This window comes from Lithobates pipiens, unplaced genomic scaffold (genome assembly GCF_037356315.1).
Source record: "Lithobates pipiens isolate NorthernLeopardFrog02 unplaced genomic scaffold, aLitPip1_a1.2 Scaffold_16, whole genome shotgun sequence".
NCBI lineage: Eukaryota > Metazoa > Chordata > Amphibia > Anura > Ranidae > Lithobates > Lithobates pipiens.
This window is the reverse complement of record NW_027507748.1, coordinates 102,819,893-102,839,964: the sequence shown is the minus strand read 5'-3', so window position 1 is coordinate 102,839,964 and position 20,072 is coordinate 102,819,893. Positions and strand designations below refer to the sequence as shown.

Sequence of the window (20,072 nt, the reverse complement as noted above, 5' to 3'; positions counted from 1 at the left end):
CTGAAGGCTGCTGGGAGTCTGTATAAATACTCTGAGACACAGTGCTTCTGGGTCTTTTCCTTTAGGAGAGGAACACAGCCTGGAGTGCTTGCTGCCCTAAAGGCAATCCTGCCATGTGCTTGCTGTTTGTGAGGCCTCAGCTGGGCTAACTGAGGGGCTTGGATACTGAAGCTACAGGTAGCTGACTGAGAGGTTATCTTCTGAAGATCTAGTCTGGTATCACAAGAGAATGGTGAACCAGAAGTACATTGGGCAGACAGGTCAGTTAGGGGTCAGACATTAATGGAGGGTGGAATGGGGATAGATGGGGGGTGGGATATGGCAGGTGACAAGAAATTTCCCAGGTTGCAAACAGCCATTGAAAACTATAGTGCAATTTGTACTACTAAAAATAATATGAAAAACACCAGAGCAAAATGTAATAATGCATTAAAGTGTTTGTTCACCAATGCCAGAAGTCTGCCAAGCAAAATAGGTGAGTTGGAAGCTGTGGTGCATGAGGAGAGCTATGATGTAATCGGTATTGCTGAAACTTGGCTTCAATCCTCACATGACTGGGCTATTAATATTCCTGGCTATGCACTCTTTCGGAGAGACAGGGTAAAAAGGAAAGGTGGCGGGGTCTGTCTCTATGTGAGAAGTGATCTCAAAGCAAGTGTGAAAGAGGACCTGGTGGATGGAGAGTGAGATGAGTCCGAAGCATTATGGGTGGAACTGCATTTAGATGGGTGTAGTTCAAAGTTAATCGTTGGAGTTTGTTATAGACCACCCAATGTGAATGAGGAGGTGGAGACTCAGCTCCTTGCACAGATGGAAAGGGCTGCAAGGGCTGGGACAGTGATAATAATGGGGGATTTTAACTACCCAGAAATTGACTGGAGTAATGGCACTGCTGGGACAGTTAAAGGGCAAAAAATGATAAACCTATTACATGACAATTTTATGGTCCAGTTTATTGAGGCCCCAACTAGGAATGAAGCTCTGTTGGACCTGGTAATCTCAAACCATGCGGAGCTTATTACTAATGTCCAGATAAAGGAACACCTGGGTAGCAGTGATCATAACATGATTTCCTTTGATGTTAGCGCTAAACAAGAAATACATACGGGTAAGATAAAAACACTTAACTTCAAGAGAGCTAATTTTCCGAGGATGAGGGCTACTCTCCAGGACTTAGACTGGGAGAGAATATTCGCTTCAATGGGCACAGAACAGAAATGGGAATTCTTCAAAAAGACTGTTGGGGACCTCACTGCAAAGTATATTCCCATGGGCAATAAGTTTAAAAGGCTAAAAACAAAACCTATGTGGCTCACGGCCAAAGTTAAAAAAGCTATAAATTGTAAGAGAAGAGCTTTTAAAAAATATAAAAATGAAGGAACACTAGTGTCATTTAAATGTTACAAAGAAATTAACAGAATATGTAAAAAGGAAATCAAGGATGCAAAAATTCAAAACGAACGACAGATTGCAAAAGATAGTAGGACAAACCCCAAAAAATTCTTCAAATATATTAATAGTAAAAAGGTCAAGTCTGAGCATGTAGGCCCTTTACAAAACAATCTAGAGTTGGTGACTGGGGACAAAGAGAAGGCTAATTTATTAAACACTTTCTTCAGCTCTGTGTACACAAAAGAGCATGGGGGAGCGCATGTCCATAATGGGGGTGATAGTGACACAGCCCCAAATGATCCACAATGGCTCAAAAGTGATATGGTCCAGAAATACTTAGATAGAATAAAGGTGGATAAAGCACCTGGCCCTGATGGCATCCACCCACGGATCCTAAAAGAATTGAGCTCTGTAATTTCAGAGCCATTGTATCTAATTTTTAGGGACTCATTAATGACGGGAATAGTCCCACTGGATTGGCGCAGGGCGAACGTGGTGCCTATATTTAAAAAGGGATCAAAGTCTTTACCAAGTAACTATAGACCTGTTAGCTTAACTTCTATAGCTGGGAAGATACTGGAGCGTTTAATAAAAGACCACATCGACGAGTTCTTGCTGAACAAAAACACTTTAAGCAACAGACAACATGGATTCATGAAAGACAGAAGTTGTCAGACAAATCTGATTTCTTTTTATGAGGAGGTAAGTAAAACCTTGGACAGAGGGGTGGCGGTGGACGTGGTATACTTGGATTTTGCAAAAGCATTCGATACAGTTCCCCACACACGGCTCATGTGTAAGGTAAAGTCTACTGGTTTGGAAATATCAGTTTGTAAATGGATAGAAAATTGGCTAGAAGACAGAATTCAGAGAGTAGTGGTTAATGATTCTTACTCTGAATGGTCTAAGGTTATCAGTGGTGTACCCCAAGGTTCAGTGTTGGGACCCTTACTTTTTAACATCTTTATAAATGATATTGGGTCTGGGATCAAAAGTAATATTTCTGTCTTTGCAGATGACACCAAGATATGCAGTGGAATAACGTCTTTACAGGATGTCTCCAATTTACAAGCCGACCTCAATACACTGTCTAATTGGGCGACTATGTGGCAGATGAGGTTTAATGTTGATAAATGTAAAGTTATGCACTTGGGGCCTAAGAATATGCGTGCATCATACATGCTAGGGGGAGTACAACTGGGGGAATCCATAGTGGAGAAGGATCTGGGGGTTTTGGTAGACCATAAGCTCAATAACAACATGCAATGCCAAGCTGCTGTTTGCAAAGCGAGCAAAGTCCTTTCTTGTATTAAGAGAGGTATGGACTCCAGAGAAAGAGATATAATTTTGCCCCTGTTCAAATCATTAGTAAGACCTCACCTGGAATATGCCGTTCAGTTTTGGGCACCAGTTCTCAAAAAGGATATCGGGGAACTGGAGAAAGTGCAGAGAAGGGCAACCAAACTGATAAGAGGCATGGAGGAACTCAGCTATGAGGAGAGATTAGAGGAACTAAATTTATTCACTCTTGAGAAGAGGAGATTAAGGGGGGATATGATCAACATGTTCAAATACATTAGGGATCCATATAGTGAACTTGGTGTTGAGTTGTTCTCTGTACGGTCAACCCAGAGGACACGGGGGCACTCTTTACGTCTAGAGGAAAAGAGATTTCATCTTCAAGTACGGAAAGGTTTCTTCACAGTTAGAGCTGTGAAAATGTGGAATAGACTCCCGCCAGAGGTGGTTCTGGCCAGTTCAGTAGATTGCTTTAAGAAAGGCTTGGATACTTTCCTGATGGTACATAATATAACTAGGTACTAACATAGGTAAAGTTGATCCAGGGAAAATCCGATCGCCTATTGGGGGATCAGGAAGGAATTTTTTTTCCCCTGCTGTAGCAAATTGGAGCATGCTCTGCTGGGTTTTTTTTTCGCCTTCCTCTGGATCAATTGTGGGCATAAAATTGGGTATCTGAATTGTACGATTATTTTTTATTTTATTTATTTGTTTTTAAGGTTGAACTGGATGGACTTGTGTCTTTTTTCAACCTGACTAACTATGTAACTATGTAACTATGTGTTGCATGAATGTTGGAAGGAGACAAACTTTCTTAGGACATTTGTTAGTAAAGACTGCTGTGGAAGATCTTAGAGACTTTTGGGCTGTTGCCTCCCCTCTGATGCTAGAAAGTCAGCTATATGTGTAAAGGGGACATTGGCTGATGTCCTGAAGAGTTCAGTCTATCTACTTCTTTGTGAAGGGACTCTACTCTGATTGCTCAAAGAAAGAAGTTTTTGTGCTTTTACCTGTTTCTATTACACAGCCAAGTCTACAGTTTGTCCTTGCAAGGACTTTTGCTTTAGTTCTACAGAAGGACGTTTGCTGTCCTCACCTTGTATATAACCAAAAGATTCACCAGAGAAGACCATTAGCCTGTTGCCGACATCCCGGTAATACATAAAAAGAGGAATTAACCACTAGCAAGTGTGGGACTTTAAAGGCAACTAACAACCGACTGATAGAAGTTATATAAAAACACAGTTTATTACATAATTTAAAATATATGGTGATAGTCCAATGATTAAAACATAGTATTGAAAGGTAACGACTGAGTACTTATTGTACAGATATATGCAAAATGTGACAATATCTCCTCTTCATTCCAACATATTTCAAGAAGAGTTCAATCCTTTTATCAGGGGTAATGTAGAAGAGAGATGACAGAATCGTTTCTATAATAGAGTATGATATTCATCAAAATTCAATACATCACAATGACATAGTGTCATGGTTATACAGTAATCTTTCTCTGTCAGCTTACCTCTCCTCATGTGTTCAGACTAAGAGGCCAGCCACTCTCACCTGGCTGTTTTTATAACCTCTCCTCTAAGCATGGCTCTACCCCAGGCCCCATCAGGGAACCCTATATTAACCTGTGCACTGCAAGCCAGCGGTGCTGATCAACCATTGTGTATTCATTGTGTGTTTGGCTTCCTGTTTCCTGCTTGCCGTGTGCTCTTCGTTTGTCTTTGTTACTGACCTTGGCGTGTTCTCGACTATTCCTGTCTGCTTGTGACCCTGACCCTTTGGCGTTTCCCCGACTATCCCTGTTTGCCTGTGACCCTGAAAATTTGCTGTGTACTCTGTTGTTCCTGTGTGCCCTGACCTCTGCCTAATCCCTTTACTATGCTTGTTGTTCCAGCCTGCTGCTTCCTTCTAGGGATGGCCTTGCGGTTTGCCCGGCGGTCGGTTCGCGGCGAATTGTGCGTGTTTGCGATTCACCAAACCGGCGGACTTCTGGTGCTGTTCACGCGGCAGACATATGCGTTTACATTGTGAAAGAACTTTGACCCATGATGACACATCCATCATGGGGTACAGGAGAGCCAATTGAGACATTTAAGCACATGGACAATTGGACATTCCCCCTACCTTATAAATAGACCTGATCTGGCGGCCATTTTACATTCTGTCTTTTGTCAGTGTAGGGAGAGGTTGCTGTGTGGAGCAGGGACAGACTGTAGTGACACAAATCGCTAGCTATTAGGTCCACAAAAGTCCTTTTAAGGACTGGTATATGTGTACAGTATATAGGGTTCTGGTGCACTGCTGCTGACTGCTGTGCTGCTGATTGCTGAGTGCACCGCTGACCGATTCTGCAGCTGTCTTTTTTCAGTGTAGGGACAGGACGCTGTGTGGAACAGGGACAGTCAGTTTAATCACTAGCTATTACTATTAGGTCCACAAAGGTCCTTTTAAGGACTGGTATAGGTGTACAGTATATAGGGTTGTACACATATATCTTTCAAATATAGAAAGCCTATTATACTTGACTGCTGAGCTGAGTGCTGACCGATTCTGCAGCTGTCTTTTATCAGTGTAGGGACTGAGGGACAGTCTGCAAATCACTAGCTACTAGGTTCACAAAGGTCCTTTTAAGGACTGGTATAGGTGTTCAGTATATAGGGTTGTACACATATAATATACTTTCTTTCAAATATAGAAAGCCTATTATACTTGACTGCTGTGCTGCTGAGTTGATTGCTGCCTGATTCTGCAGCTGTCTTTTATCAGTGTAGGGACTGAGGGACAGTTTGGTGTTTGGAGCAGGGACGGTCTGCAAATCACTAGCTACTAGGTCCACAAAGGTCCTTTTATAGGTGTACAGTATATAGGGTTGTACACGTATAATATACTTTCTTTCAAATATAGAAAACATATATAGTGCACTGCACTGCTGTGCTGCTGACCGATTCTGCAGCTGTTGTTTCTCAGTGTAGGGAGGGACAGTTTAGTTTTTGGAGCAGGGACAGTCTGCAATTCACTAGCTACTAGCTAGCTACTATTAGGTCTACAAAAGGTCCTTTTAAGGACTGGTATAGGTGTACTATTTGGTGTGCAATATATAGGGATGTAATACACGTATAAAATACTTGCACATTTTGCTCGTCGTTGTTGATCCCAGATTCACTTAATACTTTTGTTATGTCAGTGTCCATGTTGTGGGACTATGTGTGCACAGCTAGTAAGTATTTTGTGGCTGAAAATATGACCTGGAGGTTTTTAAGATTCGCATGCCATTAAAGTCAATGGGGACCTTCGTGACCTTTGCAGTTCGCAAACTATTGGCCGCGTTCATGGTTCGCGTTCGTGAAACGTCCTGTCGGAAGTTTGACCATCTCTACTTCCTTCTCTTGTATTCTACCATGAGCTGTGAGATCCTAGGGGCCTCGACCTGGAGCCAGACTGCAGCGCAGTCCATCCTCACCACTAGAGGCTCTGTGAACATCTGCTGGCTCTTAGTTTTTTTAGTTTTGGGTAGAGTGGAGATTGATTCAAATGTTTGTCAGTTTTTATTGCAGTCTGTGCCACTAGTTCTGGTGACCCGAGGGTCCCCAAGGAATTATCTTAATTTCCAGGTATTTCCTCTCACTTCCTGTTTGGCTATGGGACAGGAAGTGAAGGGAAACCTCTATAATGGGACACAGATGACGAAAAAAATCTGACAGGGGTTATAACCCTCCCTTGCTCTACCAAAATTAAAAAAATAAGTTTTGCATATAGTTCTACTTTAATGTGTACAAAAAGAGGTGATTATACCCAACAATAAAAGGGCACCACTAGCACTAACATTTTTTCTGTGCCAACTGGGCAACCCAAAATCTGAATAGCAATGCCTAACATAAGGGGTACCTAAAAAACATTCTTTCAGGGATAGCGCTACAAGGAAAGGCCTTCCTTCAGGGATAGTGCTACAATTGAATTCATGTGTTTCCATGTTAAAGCAACAGCATACAAAGACAATTTTAAACAATTGTGCTTCCAACCTTGTGGCAACAGTTTGGGCAAGGCCTTCTTCTGTTCCAGCATGACAGTTCCCCTAGTCAGGTCTATTAAGACATGCTGGATGGGTTTGGGGTGGAAAAACTCAAGTGACATACCCAAAGCCCAGACCTCAACTGAAATAAACACATTTGGGATGAATTGGAAATCATATTGTGAGCCAGGTCTTCCCATCTATTCCCGTCACCCTTTGACATGGTGATCCTGATATCTTTATAATATACAGCAGGGCATACATTATCTCATATATGTAGCAATATACAATTTAAAAAAACAGCAAATGCCATAGAGCATCTCAGACAGATGGTGCTGGAAAGAGTAGGGATCTTTCAGAAAAGAATCCACAGGGAGATGTTATTAACCTACAATTTCCCCTGGTCTCAGCAAGCAGCCACCCCCTCCTCTGCAAAGCTATTTGTCTGTGTTCTCTTCCAAAGAAGATTTTGAAGCATTAACCAAAAGTACATGAGAGAGATTACTTTCCTAGTCCATTTACTCAATAAACAAGAGACCGTTCTCACCAATGAAAACACAGCTTTTTCTTTGGAGCATTTGCATGTTTTATTATGTACTGCATGAAAAGGCTACAGATGACTTCAAATTAAAGATTAATATATCCATCTTATGCTACAGATTCTGAATAATGCCTTAATTTTATTCTGAAAAATTTATTCTGAAAGCATTGCTCTACTATCCCCAGCTAGTTGCTTGGGAGCACTGAGATCAATATTATGTTGCTGCTGTTCTTAGAAATATATGTAATATAATTGTATTAAAACAATGACATTCCATCTAGCAGTAGCAGAAAGGTGGAGGGACTATTAGTTCCTAGAACCTATAGCAGCCATTTTTCTGGTCACATGTCTGGTAACATAGAAACAGGAGTCGTAAGTGTACCTAAAGCCCTTGTTTTTGTTTTGTTTTGGCTAGAGTAATGAATGGACAAAACTGCCTGCCAGATTTTCTTTCGTGTCCCAAAAGCATCTTCACTTCTTGTTCTGTAGCCATAACAAGAAATGGGAGGAAGTATTTTGGCAAAGATAAATAAGACAAAGACATTTGTCTTTTGGCTTTAAAGACACATTAAGCTTTACTGATAAACACTTATGTTGTACCCTCCTAGTTAGTATGAGGTAAATTTAGTTATTTGGGCTCTGCTGTAGCCAGTGGAGCTTGTTATTGCTTTTTGTCTACTTTGGGTTCTGCAGCTACAGGCTCGCCACCTCATTCCTTTAAACCTGAACACATACTGTATGAGGCTAGTGCTGATAAGGCACCAAGTGAGTTTAATTACCACCTTAATCAACCACAGAACCTGTGTAATTAATATGTGTTCGGTTTTAAAGGGATGAGGTGGCAACCCTAATTGTTCGTTTTCCCATCTTTCCAGAAATCTCTGGAACATAGTGGGTGGGGAAGGTAAAGTCTGAGCTGGCCCTGTATTCAATCTAAGCCAATCCCTGGTCAGAAGTGTGACTGAGAGGGCTACTATATATAGGGGCTGGAGCAGAGAGTAGTGGGGTCCTTGGCCTGTTTGAGAGTGATCTAGCCTGGAAGTGCTGTTATACTTTCCAAGGCTCAGAGAAGCTTTCCAAAGTCCAGGATGATTCTAGATTCAAGGAGCTGAAGGGTGTAGCACTACCCCATTGGGGTTGGAGATGACAGAGTTCCTTACTGCTGCACAGCCAGGCACACAACCGCTTCAACTTTCATTAAAAAACAATGAACAGTCCTTGAGCTTTGTTTTGTGTTCTTACTAGGGGTAATAACTTGGATGGGGATAGGAATTATAGGATTCCCAACTTGATAGCAACAAAAAAATAGGGTCAACTTCTTCCCTATGTACAACCTCAATTGATTCTTCTTTATTCTGTACAGCTTCAATTGATTCATCCTTCTTGACTTGCACAATTCCTCTTTAGTAGCTAACAGTCTGTTAGATCAGAAACAGCCCCTTACTGGCTAGGAACTCTCAGTCCCTTTGGAAAGTAGCCCAATGTGTTGTGGATTGCATCCTGGAGTACCTCCAACTCCCTTGTAGACACTGCTCTCAGTTCTACCCCTGCAGAAAATGCTAGCCCACTTGCCTGCTTCTTCACCAGTCTAACCAAATAACTTTCTTCACCAGTCTACCCAACTGACTCTCTGGAGATCTCTCCCTGGGCAAGGTAGGGAAGTTTTAACCTCACCGTTCTTTCAGAGACTTGCTACATATGGCAGTCTCTCCCGTTGTAGATACCTGCACCGTGCTGTAGTACTTATACTGTCCTCCTTTCTCCCAAGACCCCTTCTAAGCTTTTCCTGTTGCAGGATCCTCCCAGGCCAGCACCAGAGCTCTGGCCCGAGGCAGAGTACCCCCCTCCCCCAGTCTAGGGGGTTCGCCTCAAGAGCCACCGATAGTCTCCTCAGTACTGCATCTCCATCTTCTACTCAACTTCCTTCCCAGCATGACTCATTCCTATTTAAGGGCTTACTTAGTCCCCTGCCAGGCCCACCTCCTGGGGATTGGCCAAGCTCCCCTACATATGCAGAACAACCCTCCTAGCCTCCACCCTCCAGTTTCCAGAATATTCTCCTACATTCCAGAACCAGGGGGAGGCACCAGACAGCTGTCTGTATAAGTCATGCTGCCCTGAACTCTAAAAAACCCTGACCTAATTATGGATTCACAGGTTTAAGTATGAGTCGCCCCAAGGTCGCAGAAACATCTTGTGTGTGGAATAAATTAGAATGAGGAACAAAACATCGGGTGGAAAACCTCCTGAACTGAAAGAGAAAAACTGAGGGGGGGGGGGGGGGGGGAAGGGGGAAAACTGTGTGCAGGACAAGTCTGTCATTTAAAAACAAGCAGGAAAGTTCAATAGATGAGTTTATAAGCCCTAGGTGGTGAGGGAAATGGTATGGCGGAACATAGGAGTAATATACACAGACATATGAAATATAGACTTAAGCCCTGTACACACAGTTGGGCATTCCAACCACAAAATCCGTCTGATTCCTTCTGATGGATTTTCGCCAAAACTTGTGTTGCATACACATGGTCAGACAAAGTTGTCTGAAAATCTGATCGTTCGGAACAAGGTGACATACAAAACGTACGACGGGACTATAAAGAGGCCAGTAGCCAATAGCTTTAGTCTCGTAATTTATTCTGTGCATGCGTGGCACTTTGTCCATTGTAGAATTCTCTACACACACGATTGGAAAAAGTCAGATCGGATTTTGTTGTGGGAAAATTTTAGATCCAGCTCTCAAACTTTTTCTGTCGGAAATTCTGACGGAAAAAGACCGATAGAGCCCACACACGATCGGATTTTCCGTCAACATAATCCGATCTGACTTTTTCCACCAGAGTTTCCCACCGTGTCTACAGGGCATTACACATACACCAATTTTAATGTACACCAGTTTATACAGTCAAATTTCTATAATCAAATGCAATTACTGCATAAGATGTAGTCAATGATGAACATATAAATCAGGGATATGCAATTAGCGGACCTCCAGCTGTTGCTGAACTACAAGTCCCATGAGGCCTAGCAAGACTCTGACAGCCACAAGCATGACACCCAGAGGCAGAGGCATGATGGGACTTGTAGTTTTGCAACAGCTGGAGGTCCGCTAATTGCATATCCCCGATATAAATAATGCTTGATAGAGTACATTCAATGTCCTCGCTATTACATTTTATTATGAAGCTCAAGATTAGTATTTGGAAGGAAGGGAAAGAGAATGGGAATTGAAGGGAAGATGACTTCTCTATTCACATATGACAGTCATCTATAACTTCCCCACATACTTCTGTTCCCAATTTGATATACCTTCTTTCACTTCTATCTTGAGCATTCATTTGAACCATTCAAAATAAACCACTTTGAACATTACTATGTACTCAATATTCCAACAATCCCTACAATCACAGTTTCCCTTTCAGTGTACGTGGACCCCTACCTGGGCATATCACTCACATTGGCCTACGATTCTTTATATAAAGCTAATAAACTTTCCTCTATCATCTTAGGAATGTATTGGCATCCTGCAATCGTAGTTATATTTCATGGTTTGGTCACATTCACACGATCAAAATGTCGCATCTACCCAAGTTACTTTATTCCTTCTGGCGTGGGTTTTTAAATTTACCTGGGGCCCTACTAAACCCACACTCTACAGAAATGTACTTAATACAACTAAACTGAATGGGGGGCTGGAAGTACCCATTATATCCTGCTACTACAAAGAGGTTGGATTGCACTACTCATTCAACTGTATTCTTCTGAATATGGCATGCCTTTAGAGGTGTTGGATGTTCACCCAGTCTACCTTTCCTCCCTCACATGTATTCTTCCTTCCTTATGACACAAATCTCTCAATGTGGTTTTACACATGCCCTGGCCATCTGGAAGTTCATTAATATTCAGCAGGCCCAATGCCACCCTATCTGCCCCTTCTCTAGTTTTTAAACTGCCCCTTCTTACCCCCTAAGCAGGATGACCCTTACCACTTTCGTTGGTGGAGCTCACATGTCTTCAAAATGGTCTATACTTTATTAAACATACACCTTTGAACAACTCAAAGATTCCAAGAAAAATGAAATGGAACTTTCTCGCTATTTATAATTGTGCTATTTATTACCTACTTCCTCTACTTACAAGTCCATTCTTTATATGCGCCGTATACCATATACTGTATATGTATGCAACAATCACTTACAAGTCCCTATATCACGTATTTTGTGTTTGCAAACACTGTACTGTTAAGTCATGTACATGCAACATACTTTTTTGAATCATCCTTATCCCTGACAGCATTCAAATCTATCTGCAGATCCAACCCCATAACAACAGGAGTAATATCTTTACTATACTCTTCTATCCTGAGTAACTCCTCCTGGCAAGCTCCTAACTAGTTTACCCAGTGGGAACTAGATCTCACTAAAACATACAAGAGGAGGGAAGTATTTCTGTCATGTTTACTAACCTGTTACATGCCCATGTCATTTTTGGAGAACTGTAATGTGGAGATGCTTAGGAACTGTTTCTCCTATTTGGCCTCCGACTGTATGCAGCACTAACTCACCCATAAGCAATACCATTGTGTTAACATGTGAAAACAGTAATCTTATAACATTAACCATGCAGCTCCCCCTTACTACTAACAATCACATTGACTATGATGGACGGCACAACCACCTATAGGGAAATAGAACCCGTACGAGGTAGGGAGCAGAAGGAGTTACAAAGTATGAGATCTGCAGAACACCACAAGAGACTGATACTAAGTCTAATTTAGGTAGTTACACCTCTTGCATTTTAAAAGGAAGCCTGATGCTTTATAAATACAGTGTTGCATTCATTTGCATCCTCTTGTTCTACTTTAAATATTTATTTTTATTAAGAAAAGCAATTACATGTACTCTATTCTCTGTTAGAAATTATTTTTATTGTTTTATTAGGAATATGTTGGTTATTCACTTTCCTGCTTTATAAACTACCGTATAAATTATTGAAAACTATTCTTGAATGGCAGCCAATATGTTCATTGTTTGTGTGTTTGTTTTTTTGTTTTTGTTTTATTAGAAAACTATCTATGTTTGAATTTGCTGACATTTTGGTAATAATTCTCTTCTTGGGTCCCCAGTACAGTAACATTTTTCTTATTTGGGTTCTCAAATCAAAATGTTAAAAACCCCTGATCTCTGCGGACAAGGAAAGGATGAAAAGTTGTGTACTGTGGGAGATCCTAAGCTATTCATTACAAGCTTGGCAGATGTTTCTCCACCATTCATTCTCAGTTATCTGCTTGTTTATGGGAATGGGCTGTACACAGCTGTCTTATGCAACAGCAATTTAGTGAATGCCTTTAATTTGAATGTAGCATTATTTTGCTAATGATTACATCCAGCACTAAGAATCATCTCAATCACTAACAATGTTTTAATCTTATTTTAAAGTAAAATGAAAAGAATTGACAGCACTAAAGTTCGCCAGGTCAAATCGGAACAGCTTTTGCGCATAGATGACCATGATTTTGCCATGAGACCTGGATTTGGAGGTAAAACATAATATAAGAACCTTCATGACCACTAGTATTTTGTACTGTTGAAATCTTTGTATGAATATCCTGCCTTCCTCTGACTCTGGGAAATGTTTTTTAAGGCAAGTTGGTGTTTTTGGAATGGGTGATTGCAATAAGATGCCACTAATCAGTGGCTGGGAGTTAGCGTATTGACCTCTCAGCACCTCAGGTATTTATGACTTAGCCACAGAAAGTATATACTACATGTTCATGCATACATGTCAGCTCATTCTTCTGTGAAGGCATGTACTTCCATGGACATGCCTGCATCTGCTGGCACATAATTGAAAAAATAGGGTGCAGTTACTTATATGTTAAATAGGAAAGACTTACGTTTTTTTTTAATTAATTTTAAGATTTGCTTCAGAAATTTTTGTTTAAAATAATAATCCCATTAGTCTGAGTCAAGTTACATACCGAAAAAAAAAAAAAAAAAAAGATCCTTAGCTTTCCTGAATTGAGCCTATTTAAACTACACCATTCACGCTTCAGCTAAACATCTTTGGTTGATTTTAGTAACTTTTTTTGGGTGATCCCATTGAAGTCTGCTGGGGCCAAAATGTGCATTTCTGCCCTTATAAAAGCACATGTACTTTTTTGAGCAACAAAATTCAAGCCTCAAGCAACACTACTCTCAGGTGTGAATGAGCACTATTGAATATGATGGAAATTCTAGTGCTGAATGTTGAAGTGCTTCTGCTCTAGCTTTATGCACTTCAGGTGTGAATGGGACCTGAAAGCTAAGGGTAGCTACAATGTATCAGTGTTTGTATACACAAGCACATGGCACCTCTGCTAAAAATGTCTTGCATTGATATTCCTTCGTTAGAAAAGCACAAGAAAAAGATTAGTGTGGAAAATGGAAAACCCATAGAAAAACTAAAATTCCTGCATCTGTAGCCACCAACATTCTAACACTAACATCTCTAGCCTTGAAAATAATAAATCAGTATACATACCTTTTCTGCAGATGATCCGACCCGATCTCCAGCAGCAGAAGCCTTGCTAAGTACACGTCCGACAACGGCTGTGGAATGAATGGGAAGTGACGTCACCCATAGAGTTACTATGGGGCTTACGTTGAAGGACGTGTCTTCTACACCTGCCCACACAGCGTAGCCTCAGCTGACAGCTCAGTGTGGGATCAGGGCTTCCGCCACTGGAGATCAGGTCGGATCGCCTAGAGAAATAATATGTATACTGTTTTTTTCTTTTCAGGGCGAGAGGTTGGTGCTGGAATGTTGGTGGCTATAGATGCAGGGTTTTTAGTTTTTGCATAGACTTCCACTTTAAGCCTTGTATATATTACTAGGTTTTTTTTTTATCTTTCAAACCCAGCGGGTTGACCATAACCAAACTGACAGCTCAGAGCAGAGCCGCTGTACTAGCAATCTGATCTTAGTACAGTGACCTCCCCTGCTGTGCTATCGTGTTCTCACAGGGAACCCGCTGCCATACACACAGGCGTAATGTTGGCTGGTTTCTATTGAACCAGCCAATGCAGCCTGACATTCAGCCCGTGGGCTAAAAGGGGCTGCTGCACACAGAAGGCTTTTTATCTTAATGCATAGAATGCATTAATATTAAAAAACTTTTGCCTTTACGATCACTTTAAGTATTCCGGAGCTTTGAGCTACCAAAATGCTCAGGTGTGAATGGGGCCTAAAGGACAGCCAGAGGTAAGGGCAATTTGTCCATGCACAGATTACATATCAAGTATTTTGTGAATAGATTTACCCACTGCAACTGAAGTTTATGTGATTATCATTCATCACTAATTATATTAAAAAATGAATGCCATGGACTGGAGGCATTGAGCTAATGGTACCATTGCTGTCTCTCTGAAATTTTCTAAGAGTCATATCAGGGATAGGAAAGGGCACAAATAATACACATGCCTTTTTCACAAATGTTTCCCAAAGATCCCCTATAAGTTACCTATGAATTTAAATAGCTCAAACTGGGCAACAATCTCATGTCAATGGCTCCCTCTTATGCTAAAAACTGTTGTAATTGTGAAAACCAGTACCGTCTTTAAGGCAGGGCAAAAGGGGCAGCTGCCCTGGGCACTGTCATTGTTATGGGGCCCAAAGCAGCTGCCTCATACTTGCCAACTCTCCCAGTTTAAATTCCTTTGTCTTCCCTTGAAGTGCTGTTACTAATGCTGCCCAGTTCTTCCCTATTGTTGTGTACAGATGACTCACCTGCAGACCTTGTGTTTACATGTAATAATCGTAATTCATATGTAAGTAGCAGCGGCATTACTAAGTAAATAGCTGTGGCTGGTGACATTGATATGTAAATAAAGGTTATATATATATATATATATATGTGTGTGTATATATATATATATATATATATATATATATATATATATATCTGTATGTATGTATCATGCTCCCTGCAGTGAGGAGATGATGTGCTGTAACCTCTAGCAACCAATCAGTGAGCAGTATTACTGTACAGTAATCTCTAGCAACCAATTAACAAGCAGAAATCATTTGCTGTAACCTCTAACAACTAATCAGTAAGCCATATTGTGTGCTGTAACCTCTAGCAACCAGTCAGTAAGCAGTAATGATATGCTGTAACCACTGGCAACCAATCGCAATTGCTGCCTGATCTGATACAGTAAACTGATTTTAGGTCTAGCTGCTATTTATTGTATGTCTCAGACTGGAGAGCGAAATTGTATGGGGGGGGGGGGGGGCAAGAAAATGTTTGCCCATGGTCCAATCAATATTAAAGACGGCCCAGGTGAAAACATATCAAAATGTTGAGAACAACTTTCCCAATTGCTATGGTACATCTCCCAGAGATTATTACCTCCTCCTCCCTCCCCTCTCTATTGACATACATTTCCTAAGCAGCAGAGCTGACCTTGCAAGTTTATGGAGGGAGGTCAGAATGCATGTGCACATCTCACCACCTTGTGATGTCTGCTGGCCGCCTTATAATGTCTGAAACGAAATTCATCACAATGCCAGAAAGGGGTTTACCTGACAGGCATTATAGCCATGTGTCAGATAATATGTGCTCCTAATGCTTCATCACTGAGCAACATGAAAATACAAAGCGAAAGATAAATCATGTATTAGATAATGATCTGTTCCATCACCTCCTACCCTGGAGATCTCCTCTAATATAGCAAAACAAATTCATTAGGATGTGTTGCAATTAGCATTGCATAGTCAGATACACATTCTGAACTTTAAAATCTCCCAGGACATTAATGATTGTTATTCACTATCTATGCAAAACTAGAATTATAAGATCATCCAAAATGCTTGATGTACCACAAAGGTACAATCGCACAAAATGAAATTCTTTCAAATTGTATCAGATAACCGTTATGTAGCTTTTATCCGAATGTACCAAATTAATTTAGTAAGGAGCATAAAATATGCAGATGTAATGCAGTAGATATACAATAATATTGGTCTTTATGTAACTGAAAATGTTTTGTCTTGAAGGCTCAGCTATTCCCGTTGGTATTGATGTGCAGATAGAAAGTATAGACAGTATTTCAGAAGTTGATATGGTAAGTTATGTCATTTTTAACCTAAATGTCGTAAACATTGGCTTAGAAAGAATAATTTTCTTCTTTACATTGAAAATCTTACTGTTTGCTTATATTTATTATTTTTTATGTCACTATAACTGCATTGTGTAAGAAAACAACATACTTGTCTTATAATGTTTGGTGTTGTGTAGATAGACTGTTAAAAGGTCACCATCTAATAAAGCGGTTGTAAAATCTTTTGCCGCATACACACGACCGGATCGTGTGTGGGCTAGTTCAACCGCTTTTTCAAGTGGTTTCAAATCTATCCGATGGACTCAAGTCCGACGGACTAAAAATTAGGAAAACCATTCGTCTGTGTGCTAGTCCATGGATAAAATAGGATGCAAGGGCAGCTATTGGCTACTGGCTATTAAACTTCCTTGTTTAGTCCCATTTACGTCATCACGTTCAAAACGAACAGACTTTCGAACTGACATAGTCCGGTCATGTGTGTCCAAGTCCGCTCGTTCAGAATGTCCATGGGACCTCCACCGAAAGTCCGTTGGGAAGACCGTCAGACTTAGTCCGTCGAAAAGTCCGGTCGTGTGTACGTGGCTTTACATATACCTACTGAAGTACCTAGTATCAGGTGATACACTGAAATGAAATAGCTATATGAGTTGTACCTGTTTATCTGCAGTGGCAATTTATTACTGCTGTTCTAAGTACCAAGTTTACACAGCATTTCTCACCTCCAGCAGGCAGTGGATAGGGAAGTCACACATTGCATAGTGAGGAGATCTCTATGCTACACTTCAAAACTTGATAACATTATAGAGTACATAGTCGGTGCCTATGTAAAGTTTTGGTGTGCTCAGAATTCCGCCAAGTTTTACTCTCCAGGTCATGAGAATGGGAGCTGTCTTTGCTTCCAGATGTTTGTGGTTGTGTGGTAGGGATAGATGCCCAACCAAAAGTTCTTGAATAGGTACTAACCTGCTCACATGCCAAGTTGATCCATCCTCCAGCCTATAGGTTACTGGTCCCAGTTGGCTGTGGATTCATGGAGGACTTGGTTGGTGGCTTCCTTGTTCTCACCCACTGGCCAGGGATGAGGGTAGTTGTCCTGGTCTTTCTTTTGCATTTCTGTAAGTTTTTACTTTGACCTGCTACCTCTCCACCCTAACTTGCAGGTCACGGGGTTCTGCTACAATATTTGGTGGCTTCAAACCTGTGAGTGGGGTACAATCTATTCTCTTTCTTTTGCAGGCGATTTCCCGGTGGTGCTATGAGGAGCTGACCTGTAGTGTTGTAGAACAGCAGTTATAGCTTTGCTAAGAAGTAGTCTCTCATGCAGATGTGTCCTTAGGTCATTTTTAAATGTCTGGTTAAAACATTTCACACCTCCATTGACCTGTAGATGGTATTGTGGTGTTAAGATATGCTTTATTCCCTTTGATTTAAGGAAAGTCTCAAACTCTTTTGAAATAAATTGTGAACCATTGTCAGTAATGATTTTCAGTGTTAGTCCCCACCATGAGAACCGTACCTTGAAGGTGGTGATGACAACTTTAGGGGTCATGACTAGAGATGTAAAATTCCTGGATATTTTGAAGCAATGGAAAAAAAAAAAAATGTTGCCCAGTTTTTTTCTGGAAAAAAATAAAATTTTGGAAAAATTGGAAAAAACAATGTGTTGTGGAGTAGTTTTACAAATTGAAAGTCATTTTGTTACACTAGGAATGTGAAATGCAGTGTATATAAAAGTATTATGCTTGAAAAAAAGAATAGCTTATTCAGTAAATAAAGAAAACTTGCTTTTTAAAATTGTATTTTTTATTACAAATGGAATAACAAAGAAAATTTCACCTATAAATGAGAACAGGTAACCACCGCCCTTTCACTCATTATAATATAAAAACTTCCTGCCAATATGCATTTTCAGTTATTGACCATGCAGATCCAGAAGCATACAATATATTAGGCAGTTGTAATCGGTATAATCCAGTGACTGACACTTCATAGGTTATTACCCCGTGCCATGATAGAGAAATGCTTGTAGCATCAATTTTACAAGAAGTTGTAATCCTATGTAGATATTGTCAAGACCTTAAGTGTTCATATCACCATAAATCTGAAGCATCTGAAGCATCTCATGGGGAAAGAGCTTTTTTTCAAACCTGCAACCCGCAGTTCTGATATATTTTGATAGGATATTGCTGGGCTAGCATACACTTCCATCCAAATATATGGGGAGCTTCTATCTTCATGTATCAAACAAAGATTATTGTAACAAATACAATTATAACCTGGTGCCTGTAATACTACTCCTCCAGCCTGATACAACTAATATGCAATACAAATTTGGGATTTTAAATGAGGAATACCATGTTGGTGATTTATGCATAAAATATCAATTTATTGAACAATGGATGCAAATCTTGTTCATACATGAACAAATAAGTTAAAATAGCTGAGTTGTTACAACTAGCATACATCAGCAGAAAGTATGCATCATACTAATGTAATTATTCCATATACATTTTTCACCCAGCCAGAATTATAAAATATGAGTGCATCATATAAGGCAAGCTTTTTTTGTAGCAAAACATTAGTGTATGGCAAAGATTGTCTCAGGTCCATTGGACAGATCTTATGACTAGTACACTCTATCATTTTTTTTCTGTTCAAACCAGCGGGCTGAATGAAAAAACAACAACTGAGGAGCTCATTGTAACCCTGCTGCGATCTTAGTACATCGATCTCTCCGACAGAACACACCAGTCAACACTCGCAGCCATTGGTTGACAGCGCTCATTGAAAGCTGATCAGATGCTGGCTTTCCAGCATGCCTGTTCAACAGAAGCCGCCCGTTTGGCCAGCTTCTGTTGGACAGGCTGGTGTACACATGGAGACCAATATTGGGGACTGTCAGGAACCATGAATCAGACGGAGACAGAAATGCAGTAAAAAAAAAAAACACAACTTTTAATATAGTGATAACAATGGTACAAATAGTAAGTGTAGTCAAAACATAGCCAGGAAACCAGAGATCAGCATAGTCAGAGACAGCAAACAGGATCAGGAACCAGAAGCGTTGTCAGCCAGGCAAGTCTTTAACAGGAACACAGCAGAGAATCTTCAGATATGTTGACCAGGGTGAAGGCATAGGAAAAATGAACCAGGCAGTTTAAAAAGCCAGAAGGGGATGGCTGATGAGCAGGAAATGATCACCAGGTGAGGCACTGTGGAACGATGAGTGCTGGCAATTAACAGACAGATGAGCACTGAGAAGGGAAGCCCCGACAGTACCCCCTCCTCAATGACCTCTCCCCCTCGGAGGACCACCGGTTTGAGGGGAAAACGTCTATGGAAAGCATGGAGGAGGACAGGAGCATATACGTCCGAGAATGTTACCCAAGAGCGCTCCTCCGGACTGTACCTTTTTCAATGAACCAGGTACTGTATGCGTCCACGAAACCTACGGGGGTCAATGATTGATTGTATCTCATATTCCTCATGGTTCTCAACCTGAACCAGGCGAGGACATGGTACCGAGGTGGCGAAGCGGTTGCACACCAAGGGTTTTAATAAGGAGTCGTGAAATACATTTGAGATATGCATGTTAGAAGGAAGGTCTAATGCGTAAGCGACTGGGTTGATCTTACGTAGAATACGGAAAGGCTCAATAAACCATGGTGCCAGTTTCAGTGAAGGAACACGGAGTCGGAGGTTGCGAGATGACAGCCAGATC

General features: G+C 40.9%; 1 protein-coding gene across 1 annotated transcript in view; it reads left to right on the top strand.

The window, feature by feature from the left end:
* Window positions 1-20,072, top strand: part of GABRR3 (gamma-aminobutyric acid type A receptor subunit rho3) — a 105,815-nt gene that overhangs the window by 6,783 nt on the left and 78,960 nt on the right. Inside the window, exons 2-3 of the mRNA XM_077480182.1 lie at window positions 12,689-12,789; window positions 16,287-16,354. Of these exons, the coding sequence (XP_077336308.1) occupies window positions 12,689-12,789; window positions 16,287-16,354 (169 nt within the window). The remainder of the gene's footprint in view (window positions 1-12,688; window positions 12,790-16,286; window positions 16,355-20,072) is intronic.